Genomic DNA, 15,859 nt, shown 5'->3' on the forward strand with positions numbered 1-15,859 from the left:
AATGCTTCGCCCGTGAAGGACTCTCGCACACACGAGAGAGGCTCGTGATTAAGGGAGTCAGCCAGCCGGGCAGACCCTAAACCGGGACTGAACACCTGGGATCGTCTCATCTTCACCCGGGATAAACGATCTGGCTCCAGGAACTAACTGGCCATCCACAGTCTCAGGATAAAACTACAAAAGTTAGACCAAGGAGAGGGTCTGACCTACCCGGGTTGGGGGGGGTTGGGAGGTTGGGGGGGGCGGTGGTGGCGGGGAGCTGGTATCGGCGCTGCCCTCGGAGGGGGTTTGATTCCGGCTCCGAGGAATTGCTTTTTGCGGGTGGGCGTCGTGTACCTGGATCGTTCCGGCTTTAGCAACTGGCATCGGAGCCGATCAGGTCCTACTTGGGGGGGGCGGGGAGAGGGGAGGGATATTTGTCCCGACCTGGACAAAAGCCAAACCGACACAACCCAGGCCAACTAAAGCTGAAGTGATCCAACCGGTGACAACCCAACCCGAATTAACCCACCCCAACCAATCTAACCCAAACTAATCTAAACCAACCCAAATTAACCCACCCCAATCTAACCCAAACTAATCTACCCCAATCTAACCCAAACTAATCTAAACCAACCCAAATTAACCCACCCCAAACAATCTAACCCAAACTAATCTAAACCAACCCAAATTAACCCACCCCAAACAATCTAACCCAAACTAATCTAAACCAACCCAAATTAACCCACCCCAAACCAATCTAACCCAAACTAATCTAAACCAACCCGAATTAACCCACCCCAACCAATCTAACCCAAACTAATCAAAACCAATCCAAATTAAACCCATTCCAAATCAATCTAACCCAAACCAATCTAAACCAACCCAAATTAACCCACCCCAGCCAATCTAACCCAAACTAATCTAAACCAACCCAAATTAACCCACCCCAAACAATCTAACCCAAACTAATCTAAACCAACCCAAATTAACCCACCCCAAACAATCTAACCCAAACTAATCTAAACCAACCCAAATTAACCAACCCAAATTAACCCACCCCAAATTAACCCACCCCAACCAATCTAAACCAACCCAAATTAACCCACCCCAACCAATCTAACCCAAACTAATCAAAACCAATCCAAATTAAACCCATTCCAAATCAATCTAACCCAAACCAATCTAAACCAACCCAAATTAACCCACCCCAGCCAAACTAACCCAAACCAATCTAAACCAACCCAAATTAACCCACCCCAGCCAAACTAATCTAAACCAACCCAAATTAATCCATCCCAACCAATCCAACCCAAACTAAACTAAATTAACCCAGACTAATCCATCCCAAACTAGTCCAATTTAAACCATCCAAAATAACCCAACTCAACTAAACCCAAGCCCGGTTTCCCCTCCCGTAGCCGTGCTCCCGGTTGGAGGGTTTCTTCGGTTGCACAATTAATTTACTTAATTGCTAAATTATTTTAGGGCGTGTGCACGTTGCGGGAAGCGCGCAATCCTGCGCGTCCCCGCGGCCGAAGTGCCCGGGGTGCTGTTGGTGGGGGAGGCGGGGATGCGGCGCGCTGGAGCCGGGCTCTGGTGGTCATGAAGCGGCAGAACGTGCGGACTCTCTCCCTGATCCTCTGCATGTTCACCTACCTCCTGGTGGGCGCCGCCGTCTTCGACGCACTCGAGTCCGACTTCGAGACCTCCCGCAAGCGGCTGCTCAACTCCAAGCGGATGGAACTGAAGAGCAAGTACGGCATGAGCGAGGAGGATTACAAGGAGCTGGAGTGGGTGGTTTTCCAAGCCGAGCCGCACCGGTCTGGGCACCAATGGAAATTCGCTGGCTCCTTCTACTTTGCCATCACCGTGATCACGACCATAGGTGAGAAAGGTTCGAGGCTTTTAAAAAGAAATGTGTTCCACTCACACAGGGACCGACTGGCAATGAGTCCAGCGGAAGTTCTGGAGCAGAGATCTAGAGAAATACAACTGGGAAAGGGGGCAGGAGAGAGAAAGTTTGGCAAACATTGGACTTGGGAAACCTGAGCTCTGGTCGGGCGGCCTAATTGATAGAGGTCCATCCCGATGATAAGTCAACAAGTCCATTGTGATTGTGTCAATGCGATTACAAGGATGGTAGGAGGTAAACTGGACAGAACCTCATCTTTTATTAGCCCAGTAATTCCCAGTTTCTAATGCCTAAAAGTATACTGCAAAAAACGATCATGACCTTACTTCAGAAATATAGCCCCATCAGTTCCAACCTTCCCCAGTAAGAATACGAACTCGAAAAGGAGACTTTACCCTTAGCAGTGGGATTGGTCTCTAGTTGCTTCGAGGATTCTAGAGAGAGACGACAGAGCCGTCATCAGTAAAACATTCTGCAAGTAATGACAAACTTTCAACAGGAAAGGCCGGGTATTTAAAAGCTGCCATTGAGATCCAGGTTTTTAACATTATTTCAATGTTTTCGAAAACCCATTAATTACTATTTACTTCCCTGTGCGTCCCTGTAATGCAGGAAATTGCATGGAAATGGATCCAATTCACTACGCTGGGGCAATATGGCGCTGAGGGTCCATCCACTGTAATTTCAGCTGTTCCCAACTCAAGTATCCTATCCGGGGAGAGAAATGCATCATGTGCAGCCAATCATCTCAAGGAGTCAAACTAATCAGACAAGGGCTGGAATTTTACAGGAGACAGCTGAGATCCCGCCTCTGGGGCCAAAATCAGGAGATACACCTTAGGCTGGAGATGGAACCCGGGAGGAATGTACCCAGTGGTGGCAAGTTGAGTGACTATCGCCAGGGCTGTCATCCCAATTAAAGATGGCATTAGTCTGGGAATAGTGTACTTCTGCTTGGGTTTATTGTAATTGAGTCTGTGGGATTAGTGTAATTCTAGCTGTGAGATTACTGTAATTTAGTCTGGGATTAGTGTAAATCAGTCAGTAGGATTAGTCTAATTCAAACAGTGGGATTGGTGTAATTCTTTTAGAGATTAGGGAATTCTGTCTGTGAGATTAGTGTAATTCAGTCTGGGATTAGTGTAATTTACACTGGGATTAGTGTAATTTACACTGTGGGATTAGTGTAATTTACACTGTGGGATTAGTGTAATTTACACTGTGGGATTAGTGTAATTTACACTGTGGGATTAGTGTAATTTACACTGTGGGTTTAGTGTAATTCAATCTATGGCATTAGTGTAACTCAATCTGGGATAGTCTAATTCAGGCTGGATTTAATGTAATTGAGCCTGGGATTAGTGTAATTCTGTCTGGAATGTGTCTTCTTCCAGCTGTGAGACTTGTGTAATACACCTTTGGGAATATTGTACTTCAATCTGGTTTTGTGCAATTTGGTCCATGCATTCAGTATAATTTAGTCTATGAGGTGAGTGCAACTAAATGGGGATTTGTGTAATTCCATCGGTGGCATTAGTGCAATTCAGTCTCAGGCTCCCATCCCCCTGCCAAACTAGTTTAAACCCCCACCTCCCCCTCCAGCACTAACAGACCTCCCAAACTGCAAACAGTTTGGCTTGCACAGGTTCCACCTCCCCCAAACCGGTCCCAATGCCACAGGAATCTGAACCCTTCCCTCCTACACCACCTCTCTAGCCATGCATTAATCAGCTCTAGCCTCTTATTCCTATGCTCACTAGTGTGTGGCACTGGTAGTAATAAAGAGATTATTACCTCTGAGGTCCTGCTTTTTAGTGTCTTACCTAGCTCCTTAAAATCTGCTTTCAGGGCTGCATCCCTCTTTCTACCTATTTTGTTGGTACCAATGTGAACCACGACCTCTGGCAGTTCACTCTTCCCCTTAAGAATGTTCTGCAGCAACTCTGTGGCATCCTGGATCCTGATACCCAGAGGCAACATGCCATTCTGGAGTCACATCTACAGCCACAGAAATGCCTGACTGTTGCCCTAATGATCGATTCCCCTGCCATTGTTTCTCTTCCACTCTTCTTCCTTCCCGCCCATGCAGCTGAGCCATCCCTGGTGCCCATTGCCCTCGCCAGTGTCCAAAATAGAAAACTGGCTTGTGGGTGAGACGGACTCAGAGGACTCCTGCACTACCTGCCTTGTTCTCCTGGACTTTCCCTCTCTGCCTCGGGGCACATGACCTATGGTGTGACCACCTCCCTAAACATGCTATTCACGTAATTCTCAGCCTCGCAAATGCATCACAGTGGCTCGAGTCACTGCTCGAGCCCCAAAACCCAGAGCTCGAGTTTCTGCAGCTGGTGACACTTGCAGCTCGTGTGCTTGTCTAGGCCACAGGAAGTGTCCACGACTCCCCACGTGCCACAGGATGGGCATTCCGCCTGGCTGAACTGCCCTGCCACACCTTAAACTTACTTTTGGGTCTATTTACTATAAACTGGAGACTAGACAGTAAAGTAGACTTACTCACCAAGCAGCTCCTTTTCCCTTGCCTATAAATTAGTTACTTAAGGGTCATATAAAACTTTTATGTTTTTTCTATAATCCAGCTATTTACAAATTAAGTGTTAATTATTTACTTTTTCAATTAATTGCTTTTAATTAATAAACACAACTACTCCCAATAAACTTTACTACTGCCACTACAAAAACCTTACTAATAACATAGCCTTACAGTTACCAATAAATTGTACCAGCTCTTAAAAGATGAACAAGCAAAATAAGCAAAATGCTTACCGCCCAATCACTTACCTATTTCCTGTGATGTCACACTTTAATTGTCCCCGAATCTGAGCCCCACCAGCAGATGCTCCGGGTCTACAGGAAGTCTCAACCCCTCTCCCGCTTTTTGAAACACCTGGATTTGCTTAAGTGTAGTGTAATTCAGCCTGGGACTCGTGTCATTCAGTCTGGGATTAATGTAATTCCATCTGCAGGATTAGTGTAATTCAGACTGAGATTGATGTAATTCAGCCTGGTGTTAGTGTGATTCAGTCTGGGGTTAGTATAATTCAGTCTGTGGGAATAGTGTAATTCAATCTGGGGCCAGTATAATTCAGACTGGGATTAGTGCAGTTCAACCTGTAGGATTAGTATAATTCAGATTGGGATTAGTGTAATTCAATCTGGGATTAGTGTAAATCAGTCTGGGATTAGTGTAATTCAGTCTGTGGGATTAGTATAATTAAATGTGGGATCAGTGTAATTCAGTCTGTAGGATTAGTGTAATTCAATCTGTGGGATTAGTGTAATTAAGTCTGGGATTAGTATAATTGAGACTGGGATTATTGTAATTGAGATTGGGATTAGTGTAATTCAATCTGTAGTATGAGTGTAGTTGAGTCTGGGATTAGTGTAGTTGAGTCTGGGAGTAGTGTAGTTGAGTCTGGGAGTAGTGTAGTTGAGTCTGGGAGTAGTGTAGTTGAGTCTGGGAGTAGTGTAGTTGAGTCTGGGAGTAGTGTAGTTGAGTCTGGGATTAGTGTAATTAAATCTGTGGGATTAGTGTAATTAAATCTGTGGGATTAGTGTAATTCAGCCTGGTGTTAATGTGATTCAGCCTGGGGTCAGTATAATTCAGTCTGGGATTAGTGCATTTCAATCTGTGGGATTAGTGTAATTATAATTAAATTATAGGGCATTAATAATGGGGGATTTCAACTTCCCCAATATTAACTGGGTTAGTCATAGTGTGATATGGTTAGAGGGAGCAGAATTCTTAAAATGCATCCAGGAGAGCTTTTTAAGACAGTACGTAGAAGGTTCTAGAAGAGAGGGGATGGTCCTGGACTTAATTTTAGGGAATGAAGCCGGGCAAGTGGTAGAGGTATCAATTGGGGGGCATTTTGCAGATAGCGACCATAACTCCGTTAAATTCAAGGTTGTAGTGGAAAAGGACAAGGATGGGCCAGAAATCAGAGTTCTAAATTGGGGGAAGGCCGATTTTAATAAGATCAGATATGATTTGGCCAGAGTGGACTGGGAGCAGCTACTTTTAGGTAAATCTGCGTCAGAGCAGCGGGACTCATTCAGGAAGGAAATAGGGAGAGAACAGGGCCAACATATTCCAGTAAAGATAAAGGGTAGGACCAACAAATCCAGGAAACCCTGGATGTCGAGGGATATACAGGATTGGATAAAGAAAAAAAGAGAGGCTTATGGCAGATACCGAGGGCTCAAAACAGCGGAAGCCCCAGAGGAGTATAGAATGTGCAGGGGGAACTTAAAAAGGAAATTAGGAGAGCAAAAAGGGGACATGAAAAAACATTGGCAGGCAAAATAAAGGAAAATCCAAAGTTATTTTACAAGTACATTAAGAGTAAGAGGATAACTAGGGAAAGAGTAAGGCCCATTAAGGACTATAGTGGTAATTTGTGAGTGATATACAGAAGATATAGGTAGGGTTCTAAATGAATACTTTGTGTTGGTGTTCACAAGTGAGAGAGACATCGTGGGTATGGAAATCGGGCAGAAGGACTGTGATATAATTAAAGAAATTAACATAGAAAGGGAGGAGGTTCTAAGTGATCTGGCAGGCTTAAAAGTAGATAAACCTCCAGGCCGGTGTGAAATGTATCCCAGGCTGTTGAGTGAGGCAAGGGAGGAGATAGCAGGGGCGCTTGGCAATAATTTTCAAGACCTCTCTAGCCACAGAAGAGGTGCCACTGGAGGACAGCCAGTGTGGTACTGTTATTCAAGAAGGGAGGAAGGGATAAACCAGGAAACTACAGGCCAGTCAGTCTAACCTCAGTGGTGGGGAAACTATTGGAAGCAATTCTGAGGGACAGAATTAATCTACACTTGGGGAGGCAGGGATTAATCAAGGACAGTCAGCGTGGTTTTGTTAAGGGGAGGTCATGTCTGACCAATTTGATTGAATTTTTCGAAGAGGTGACCAGGTGTGTAAATGAGGGCAATGCATTTGATGTAGTCTACTTGAACTTCAGCAAAGCTTTTGATAAGGTTCCGCATGGGGGACTGATAACGAAGGTAAGAGCCCATGGGATCCAAGGCAGTTTAGCAAAATGGATCCAGAAGTGGCTGAGTGGCAGGAAGCAGAGAGTGATGGTCGAGGGGTGTTTTTGTGACTGGATGCCGGTGTCCAGTGGGGTTCCACAGGGATCGGTGTTGGTCCCTTGCTGTTTGTGGTATATATAAACGATTTATACTTGAATGTAGGAGGGTTGATCAGCAAGTTCACGATGACACGAAAATTGGTGGGGTGGTAAATAGTGAGGAGGATAGCCTTGGATTACAGGAAGATATAGATGGGCTGGTCAGACAGGCTGATCAGTGGCAAATGGAATTTAATCAGGATAAGTGTGAGGTGATGCACTTGGGCAGGACAAACAAGGCACGGGAATACATGATGAATTGTAGGACCCTGAGAAGTACTGAGGATCAGAGGGACCTTGGTGTGCATGTCCACCGGTCCCTTAAGGTAGCAGGACAGGTAGATAAGGTGGTTAAGAAGGCATATGGGATACTTGCCTTTATTAGCAAAGGCATAGAATATAAGAGCAGGGAGGTTATGCTGGAACTGTATAAAATGCTGGTTAGGCCACAGCTAGAGTATTGCATGCAGTTCTGGAATCCGCATCATAGGAAGGATGTGATTGCACTAGAGAGAGTGCAGAGGAGATTTACCAGGATGTTGCCTGGCCTGGAGAGTTTTAGTTATGAGGAGAGATTGAATAGACTGGGGCTATTTTCCCTGGAGCAGAGGAGATTGAGGGGGAACATGATTGAGGTGTATAAAATTATGAGGGGCATAGATAGGGTAGACAGGAAGGAACTTTTCCTCTTGTTGGAGGGACCAATAACCAGGGGGCATAGATTTAAGGTAAGGGGCAGGAAGTTTAGAGGTGATGTGAGGAAGAACTTTTTCACCCAGAAGGTGGTGAGAATCTGGAACTCACTGCCCGAAAGGGTGGTAGAGGCAGAAACCCTCATAACATTTAAGAAGTATTTGGATGTGCACTTGCAATGCCATGGCATACAAGGCTATGGGCCTAAATGGGATTAGAGTAGTTAGGTACTTGTTTGACCTCGATGGGCCAAAGGGCCTTTTTCTATGCTGTGGACCTCTATGACTGTATATAATTCAGTCTGGGATAAGTGTCATTGAGACTGGGATTAGTGTAATTGAGACTCAGATTAGTGTAATTCAGTCTGTAGGATTAGTGTAATTCAGTCTGTAGGATTAGTGTGGTTCAGTCTGTAGGATTAGTGTAATTCAGTCTGTAGGATTAGTGTGATTCAGTCTGGGATTAGTGTAATTCAGTCTGTAGGATTAGTGTGATTCAGTCTGTAGGATTAGTGTAATTCAGTCTGTAGGATTAGTGTAATTCAGTCTGTAGGATTAGTGTAATTCAGTCTGTAGGATTAGTGTGATTCAGTCTGTAGGATTAGTGTGATTCAGTCTGTAGGATTAGTGTGATTCAGTCTGTAGGATTAGTGTGATTCAGTCTGTAGGATTAGTGTGATTCAGTCTGTAGGATTAGTGTAATTCAGTCTGTAGGATTAGTGTAATTCAGTCTGTAGGATTAGTGTAATTCAGTCTGTAGGATTAGTGTAATTCAGTCTGTAGGATTAGTGTAATTCAGTCTGTAGGATTGGTGTAATTCAGTCTGTAGGATTGGTGTAATTCAGTCTGTAGGATTGGTGTAATTCAGTCTGTAGGATTGGTGTAATTCAGTCTGTAGGATTGGTGTAATTCAGTCTGTAGGATTGGTGTAATTCAGGCTGGGATTAGTGTAAATCAAAATGGGATTGGTGTAATTCAGGCTCTGTAATCAGTGTAATTCAGCCTGGGATTAATGTAGTTCAGTCTGGGGTTAGTGTAATTAAATCTGTGGGATTAGTGTAACTCAGTCTGGGGTTAGTGTAACTCAGTCTGGGGTTAGTGTAACTCAGTCTGGGGTTAGTGTAACTCAGTTTGGGATTAATGTAATTCAGTCTGGGATTAATGTAACCTATCGGTTTGGATTGTGAATTGGTTAACAGGCAGGAAACAGAGAGTAGGAATAAGCAGGTCATTCTCAGGATGGCTGACTGTTACTCGTGAGGTACTGCAAGGATCAGTGCTGGGGCCAGAGCTGGCCACAATCTGTATAAATGATTTGCTGTAGGGCCAAATGTAATATTTCCAAATTTGCTGATGATACAAAACCAGGCAGGGTTGTGAGTTCTGAGGAGGGCACAAAGAGGCTTCCAGGGGACTTGGACACGCTAAGTGAGTGAGAAAGAACATGGATAATGGAATATAATGTGAATAAGTGTGAAGTTATCCACTTTGGTAGAAAAAAACAGAAATATGATGTTTCTTAAAAGGTGGGAGATTGGGAAGTGTTGATGTCCAAAGGGACCTGGGTGTCCTTGTTCATGAGTCACTAAAAGTTAGCATACAGGTGCAGCAAGCAATTAGGAAGGTAAATGGTATGTTGGCCTTCATCACAAGGGGATTTGAGTTCAGGGGTGAAGATGTCTTGCTGCAATTGTATAGAGCCTTGGTGAGACTGCACCTGGAGTATTGTGTACAGTTTTGGTTTCCTTATCTAAGGAAGGATTTGCTTGCCAAAGAGGGAGTGTAAAGGAGGTTCACCAGACTAATCCCTGGGGTAGCAGGATTGTCACAACTGACATGTGGGGGGCTTTCAAACATCAGTTGATAAGAATTCAGGACCGGCATGTTCCTGCTAGGATGAAGGATAAGTATGGCAAGTTTCAGGAACCTTGGATAACAAAGGATATCGTGAGATTAGTCAAAAAGAAAAGGGAAGCATTCATAAGGGCTAGAAGGCTGGGAACAGATGAAGCCTGTGGAGAATATAAAGAAAGTAGGAAGAAACTTAAGCAAGGAGTCAGGAGGGCTAAAAGGGGTCATGAAAAGTCATTGGCAACCAGGATTAAGGAAAATCCCAAGGTCTTTTATACATATGTGAAAAGCAAGAGGGTAGCCAGGGAAAGGGTAGGTCCACCCAGGGACAGAGGTGGGAATCTGTGTGTGGAACCAGAAGAAATGGGAGAGATACTAAATGAGTACTTCTCATCAGTATTCACCAAAGAGAAGGACTTAGCGGTCGATTTGTCGGGGGAAGAGTGTGTAGATAGCCTGGATCATGTTGAGATCAAAAAAGAGGAGGTGTTAGGCGTCTTGAAGAATATTAAGGTGGATAAGTCCCCTGGGCCAGATGGGATCTACCCCAGAGTACTGAGGGAGGCAAGGGAGGAGGCTGCTGGGGCCTTGACAGAAATCTTTGTATCCTCACTGGCTACGGGTGAGGTCCCAGAGGACTGGAGAATGGCCAATGTTGTTCCATTGTTTAAGCAGGGTAGCAGGGATAATCCAGGAAATTACAGGCCGTTGAGCCTTACACCAGTGGTAGGGAAATTATTGGAGAAGATTCTTCGTGACAGGATTTACTACCATTTGGAAACAAATGGGCGTATTAGTGAGAGGCAGCATGGTTTTGTGAAAGGGAGGTCGTGTCTCACTAACTTGATCGAGTTTTTTGAGGAAGTGACAAAGATGATCGATGATGGAAGGGCAGTGGATGTTATCTACATGGATTTCAGTAAGGCCTTTGACAAAATCCCTCATGGCAGACTGGTACAGAAGGTAAAGTCGCACAGGATTAGAGGTGAGCTGGCAAGATGGATACAGAATTGGCTTGGTCATAGAAGACAGAGGGTAGCAGTGGAAGGGTGCTTTTCTGAATGGAGAGCTGTGACTAGTGGTGTTCCGCAGGGATCAGTGCTGGGACCTTTGCTGTTTGTAGTATACATAAATGATTTGGAGGAAAATGTAACTGGGCTAATTAGTAAGTTTGCAGACAACACTAAGGTTGGAGGAGTTGCAGGTAGTGAAGAGGATTGTCAAAGGCTACAACGGGATATAGATCGGTTGAAGACTTGGGCGGAGATATGGCAGATGGAGTTTAATCCGGACAAATGCGAGGTAATGCATTTTGGAAGGTCTAATACAGGCAGGAATTATACAGTAAATGGCAGAACCCTTAAGTGCATCGATGGGCAGAGGGATCTGGGTGTACAGGTCCAAAGGTCACTGAAAGTGGCAACGCAGGTGGAAAAGGTAGTCAGGAAGGCATATGGCATGCTTGCCTTCATCGGCAGGGGTATTGAGTATAAAAGCTGGGAAGTCATGCTGCAGCTGTATAGAACCTTGGTTAGGCCACACTTGGAATATTGCATGCAATTCTGATCGCCACATTACCAGAAGGATGTGGAGGCATTGGAGAGGGTGCAGAGGAGGTTTACCAGGATGCTGCCTGGTCTGGAGGTTATTAGCTATGAGGAGAAGTTGGAGAAACTCGGATTGTTCTAACTAGAGCGATGGAGATTGAGGGGCGACTTGATAGAAGTTGACAAAATTATGAGTGGCATGGACAGAGTAGATAGTCAGAAGCTTTTTCCCAGGGTGGAAGAGTCAATTACTAGGGGACATAGATTTAAGGTGAGAGGAGAAAACTTTAGAAGAGATGTGCGGGGCAAGTTTTTTACGCAGAGGGTAATGAGTATCTGGAATTCGCTGCAGAGGAGGCGGTGGAAGCAGGTACGATAGTGGTGTTTAAGAGGCAGCTTGACAAATACATGAATATGATGGGAATGGAGGGATACGGACCCCGGAAGTGCAAAATGTTTTAGCTTGAGAGGCAATATGATCGGCGCAGGCTTGGAGGGCCGAAGGGCCTGTTCCTGTGCTGTACTTTTCTTTGTTCTTTGTTCTCTGTTCTTGCATCTGTATTCTCTAGAGTTTCGAAGAATGAGAGGTGATCTCATTGAAACTTACAAAATTCTTACAGGCCGTGACAGAGTCGATGTAGATAGGATGGTTCTCCTGGCTGGTGAGTGTAGCATCAACAAACACAGTCTCAGCTGTTATTGAATAGCAGAGCAGGTTTGAGGGGCCGAGTGGCCTACTCCTGCTCCTAATTCATATGTTCGTATGTAGAATAAGGGGCAGGCCATTTAGGACTGAGATGAGGAGGAATTTCTTCACTCAGAGGATGATGAATCTTTGGAATCCTCTAGCCCAGAGGACTGTGGAATCTCAATCTATGAACATGTTCAAGACAGAAATTGATAGATTTCTGGATATCAGCGACATCAAGGGATTGGGGATACTGCAGGAACATAGGGTTGGGTTAGATGTTCAGCCATGATCTGTTTGAATGGCAGAGCAGGCTCGACAGGCCGAATGGCCTACTCCTGCTCCTGCATTTCTATGTTCCAATCAGTTCAAATTAATCTGGGGGATTAGTGTAATTCATATTGCGGAACTTGTGTAATTCAGTCTCTGTGATTAGTATAATTAAGGCTATGGTTGGTGTAATTCAGGCTGTGGGATTAGTGTCATTCTAGCTATGAGATTAGTGTAAATCACTCTGTAGGATTAGTCTAATTCAGACAGTGGGATATTCTTTTAGGGATTAGTGTAATTTACACTGTGGGATTAGTGTAATTTACACTGTGGGATTAGTGTAATTTACACTGTGGGATTGGTGTAATTTACACTGTGGGATTAGTGTGATTTACACTGTGGGATTAGTGTGATTTACACTGTGGGATTAGTGTGATTTACACTGTGGGATTAGTGTGATTTACACTGTGGGATTAGTGTGATTTACACTGTGGGATTAGTGTGATTTACACTGTGGGATTAGTGTGATTTACACTGTGGGATTAGTGTGGTTTACACTGTGGGATTAGTGTGATTTACACTGTGGGATTAGTGTGATTTACACTGTGGGATTAGTGTGATTTACACTGTGGGATTAGTGTGATTCACTCTGTGGGATTAGTGTGATTCACTCTGTGGGATTAGTGTGATTCACTCTGTGGGATTAGTGTGATTCACTCTGTGGGATTAGTGTGATTCACTCTGTGGGATTAGTGTGATTCACTCTGTGGGATTAGTGTGATTCACTCTGTGGGATTAGTGTGATTCACTCTGTGGGATTAGTGTGATTCACTCTGTGGGATTAGTGTGATTCACACAGTGGGCTTAGTGTGATTCACACAGTGGGCTTAGTGTGATTCACACAGTGGGCTTAGTGTGATTCACACAGTGGGCTTAGTGTGATTCACACAGTGGGCTTAGTGTGATTCACACAGTGGGCTTAGTGTGATTCACACAGTGGGCTTAGTGTGATTCACACAGTGGGCTTAGTGTGATTCACACAGTGGGCTTAGTGTGATTCACACAGTAGGCTTAGTGTGATTCACACAGTGGGCTTAGTGTGATTCACACAGTGGGCTTAGTGTGATTCACACAGTGGGCTTAGTGTGATTCACACAGTGGGCTTAGTGTGATTCACACAGTGGGCTTAGTGTGATTCACACAGTGGGCTTAGTGTGATTCACACAGTGGGAATAGTGTAATTCACACAGTGGGAATAGTGTAATTTGGACTGTGGGTTTAGTTTTATTCAGGCTGTGAGATTAGTGTAATTAAATCCAGGGTTAGTGTCATTCAGTCTTGGATTAATTGGTTGGTAGTACAGAACTTCAGTATTGCTGAAAGTAGAGACATGCTGCCAAAGCATTTCATCTTGCACTCATCAGGACAGTTTGCTGTTATTATCTTGACATATTAATGGGAACTGCATGAGAAGACAGTGCTGATTGGCTGGTTGGAAAGTGGGCTCTGGTTGGTCGAGACTTTGCCATGAAGAATGCACCAGGGAACAGTTAACTGCCAAGCTGTTGTTCAAATTCAAACCAGCAGGTCAACTTTGATTGGGCAGGTCATTGTCATGGGGAATGAACAAGGGGATGGCTGTCCCCCAAGCTTTTGTGTAGTTGAAAAAGCCGCAACGTGTGAATACACTCCCTCTGTCTGAAAAGTACAGAGCCCTGTTTGTGAATATATGTAACTTCCAACATATGTGAGTGAGTCACACTGAGAGCCCAACTGACAATCTTAAATTGGTTTTCAGTGTAATTCTTAACACAATCAGGATTGTTTAGCAAGTGTTGTCTAATCATGGAATCACATCTAATGAACACAATGTTTTGCAAGCATGACTGATTGGATACAATCTGCACTTTGCCTGTTGCGAACAGCCGAAGGTCAGAAGCTAGGAATCCTGCAATGAGTAACTCACCTCCTGACCCTCCAAAGCCTGTCTACCATCTACAAGGCACAAGTCAGGAGTGTGATGGAATACTCCCCGCTTGCCTGGATGAGTGCAGCTCAAGAAGCTCGACACCATCCAGAACAAAGCAGCCCCTTGATTGGCACCTTATCCACAAACATTCACTCCCTCCACCACCGACACACAGTGGCAGCAGTGTGTACCATCTACAAGATGCACTGCAGGAATTCACCAAGGCGCCTTCGAGAGCACCTTCCAAACCCACAACCACTACCATCTAGAAGGACAAGGGCAGCAGATAGATGGGAACACCATCGCCTGGAAGTTCCCCTCCAAATGACTCACCATCGTGACTTGGAAATATATTGCAGTTCCTTCACTGTCGCTGGATCAAAATCCTGGAACCCCCTCCCTAACAGCACTGTGGGTGTACCTGCACCACATGGACTGCAGAGGTTCAAGAAGGCAGCTCACCACCACCTTCTCAAGGGCAACCTGGGATGGTCAATAAATGCTGGCCCAGCCAGTGACACCCACATTCCGTAAATGAATTTAAAAAAAGAACGTGCTGTTTGACTCAATCCACCAGTAGCCTACATACCTGGCATCACTCCAGCATTGAAAGTCATATACCACATTACTCATTTATGTGATAGGCAGAACTTCTTTTTAGCTTGACTGCAAAATCCTGTTAGTAGTGAATACCACTCATGTTGCTACTGCACAGTAGCAGTGCGAAATGGCTAACCTCACCTGTTGGCTCAAATTTTTGAGACACTTTAATCTGAAGCAGACTGGGCAACCTTACTGGCGACCTTAGGCCCAATGATGAGTGATATACAGCGAGCAATGATCTGATCAGGGTAGCCATTAACCTGCAGGATGGCTCTGATGCGCCTTATTTCAGCATCAAGCTTGCATGGTGAGTAAATAGCTTACGTGCTGTTTATGAGGTTGTCAATAAGGCCGACCGTATAGCGCTTGGAACTGTAGGAATCCCAACGCATATATTGACCAGTGAAGGTAGGCTTGCAGTAGACAGTCGTGGAGAACCCATTGGCAGATTTCTCACCCAGCACTTTGAGGAAAGGGAACTCATTTGACTGCTCCATTTCAAAGGTGGATTTGAGTGCAGGATGGAGCCCATCATGGATTGTAAGGAAGTTCTTACATGCAGCTGCAGATTCAAATATAGCAAATGTACTAACTACATATTGGAAATCTGCAAGGGGGTAGTAGGTTAGGTGTAATCCCATTGTAGGTGTATTTCTCATGGAAACCGATAAAGATGTTTGTGAGAGCTGAACCTAGAGGATTCCCTGGCAACACCACCTATTTGGGCATACATGGTGTAGTTACAACTGACTCAACTGCACAGGTTGCTGAGTTCATAAGTTCAATGAATACAGATTCTGACAATGGTGGTGCATCTAGATCACCATGATATAGTGACACAGTGCAAACACCTATGGTTCCCTTGAGTGGTACATTGGTGAATAGGCTAGCAATGTAAATGAGCACATGGACACAGCATTGCTATCGATATGCAAGTCCTGTGTGGTCTTCGCTATGTATTTGGAAACCTTGCTCAGAACTGGTTGTAGCAAATTGACCAACCATTTGGCCAAATCACGTTATGCAGATATAAAAACAGAAAAAGCCGGAAAAACTCAGGAGGTCTGGAAGCATCTGTGGAGAAAGCAACAGAGTTAACGGGTGGAATTTTCCCAAATTTGCACCAAGTGTGGCAGCAGGTGGATCAAATGTCGGTTTACTCACCGGCCGCGATGATGGGTTTTCA

At 44.7% G+C, this 15,859-nt stretch overlaps 1 protein-coding gene across 1 annotated transcript in view; it reads left to right on the top strand.

Moving 5' to 3' along the window:
- The first annotated feature begins 1,584 nt into the window (after positions 1 to 1,584).
- Positions 1,585 to 15,859, top strand: part of LOC144688362 (potassium channel subfamily K member 9-like) — a 58,353-nt gene continuing 44,078 nt past the window's right edge. The window contains exon 1 of the mRNA XM_078554828.1: positions 1,585 to 1,867. Within this exon, the coding sequence (XP_078410954.1) occupies positions 1,585 to 1,867 (283 nt within the window). The remainder of the gene's footprint in view (positions 1,868 to 15,859) is intronic.

This window comes from Cetorhinus maximus, chromosome 13, assembly GCF_964194155.1.
Source record: "Cetorhinus maximus chromosome 13, sCetMax3.hap1.1, whole genome shotgun sequence".
NCBI lineage: Eukaryota > Metazoa > Chordata > Chondrichthyes > Lamniformes > Cetorhinidae > Cetorhinus > Cetorhinus maximus.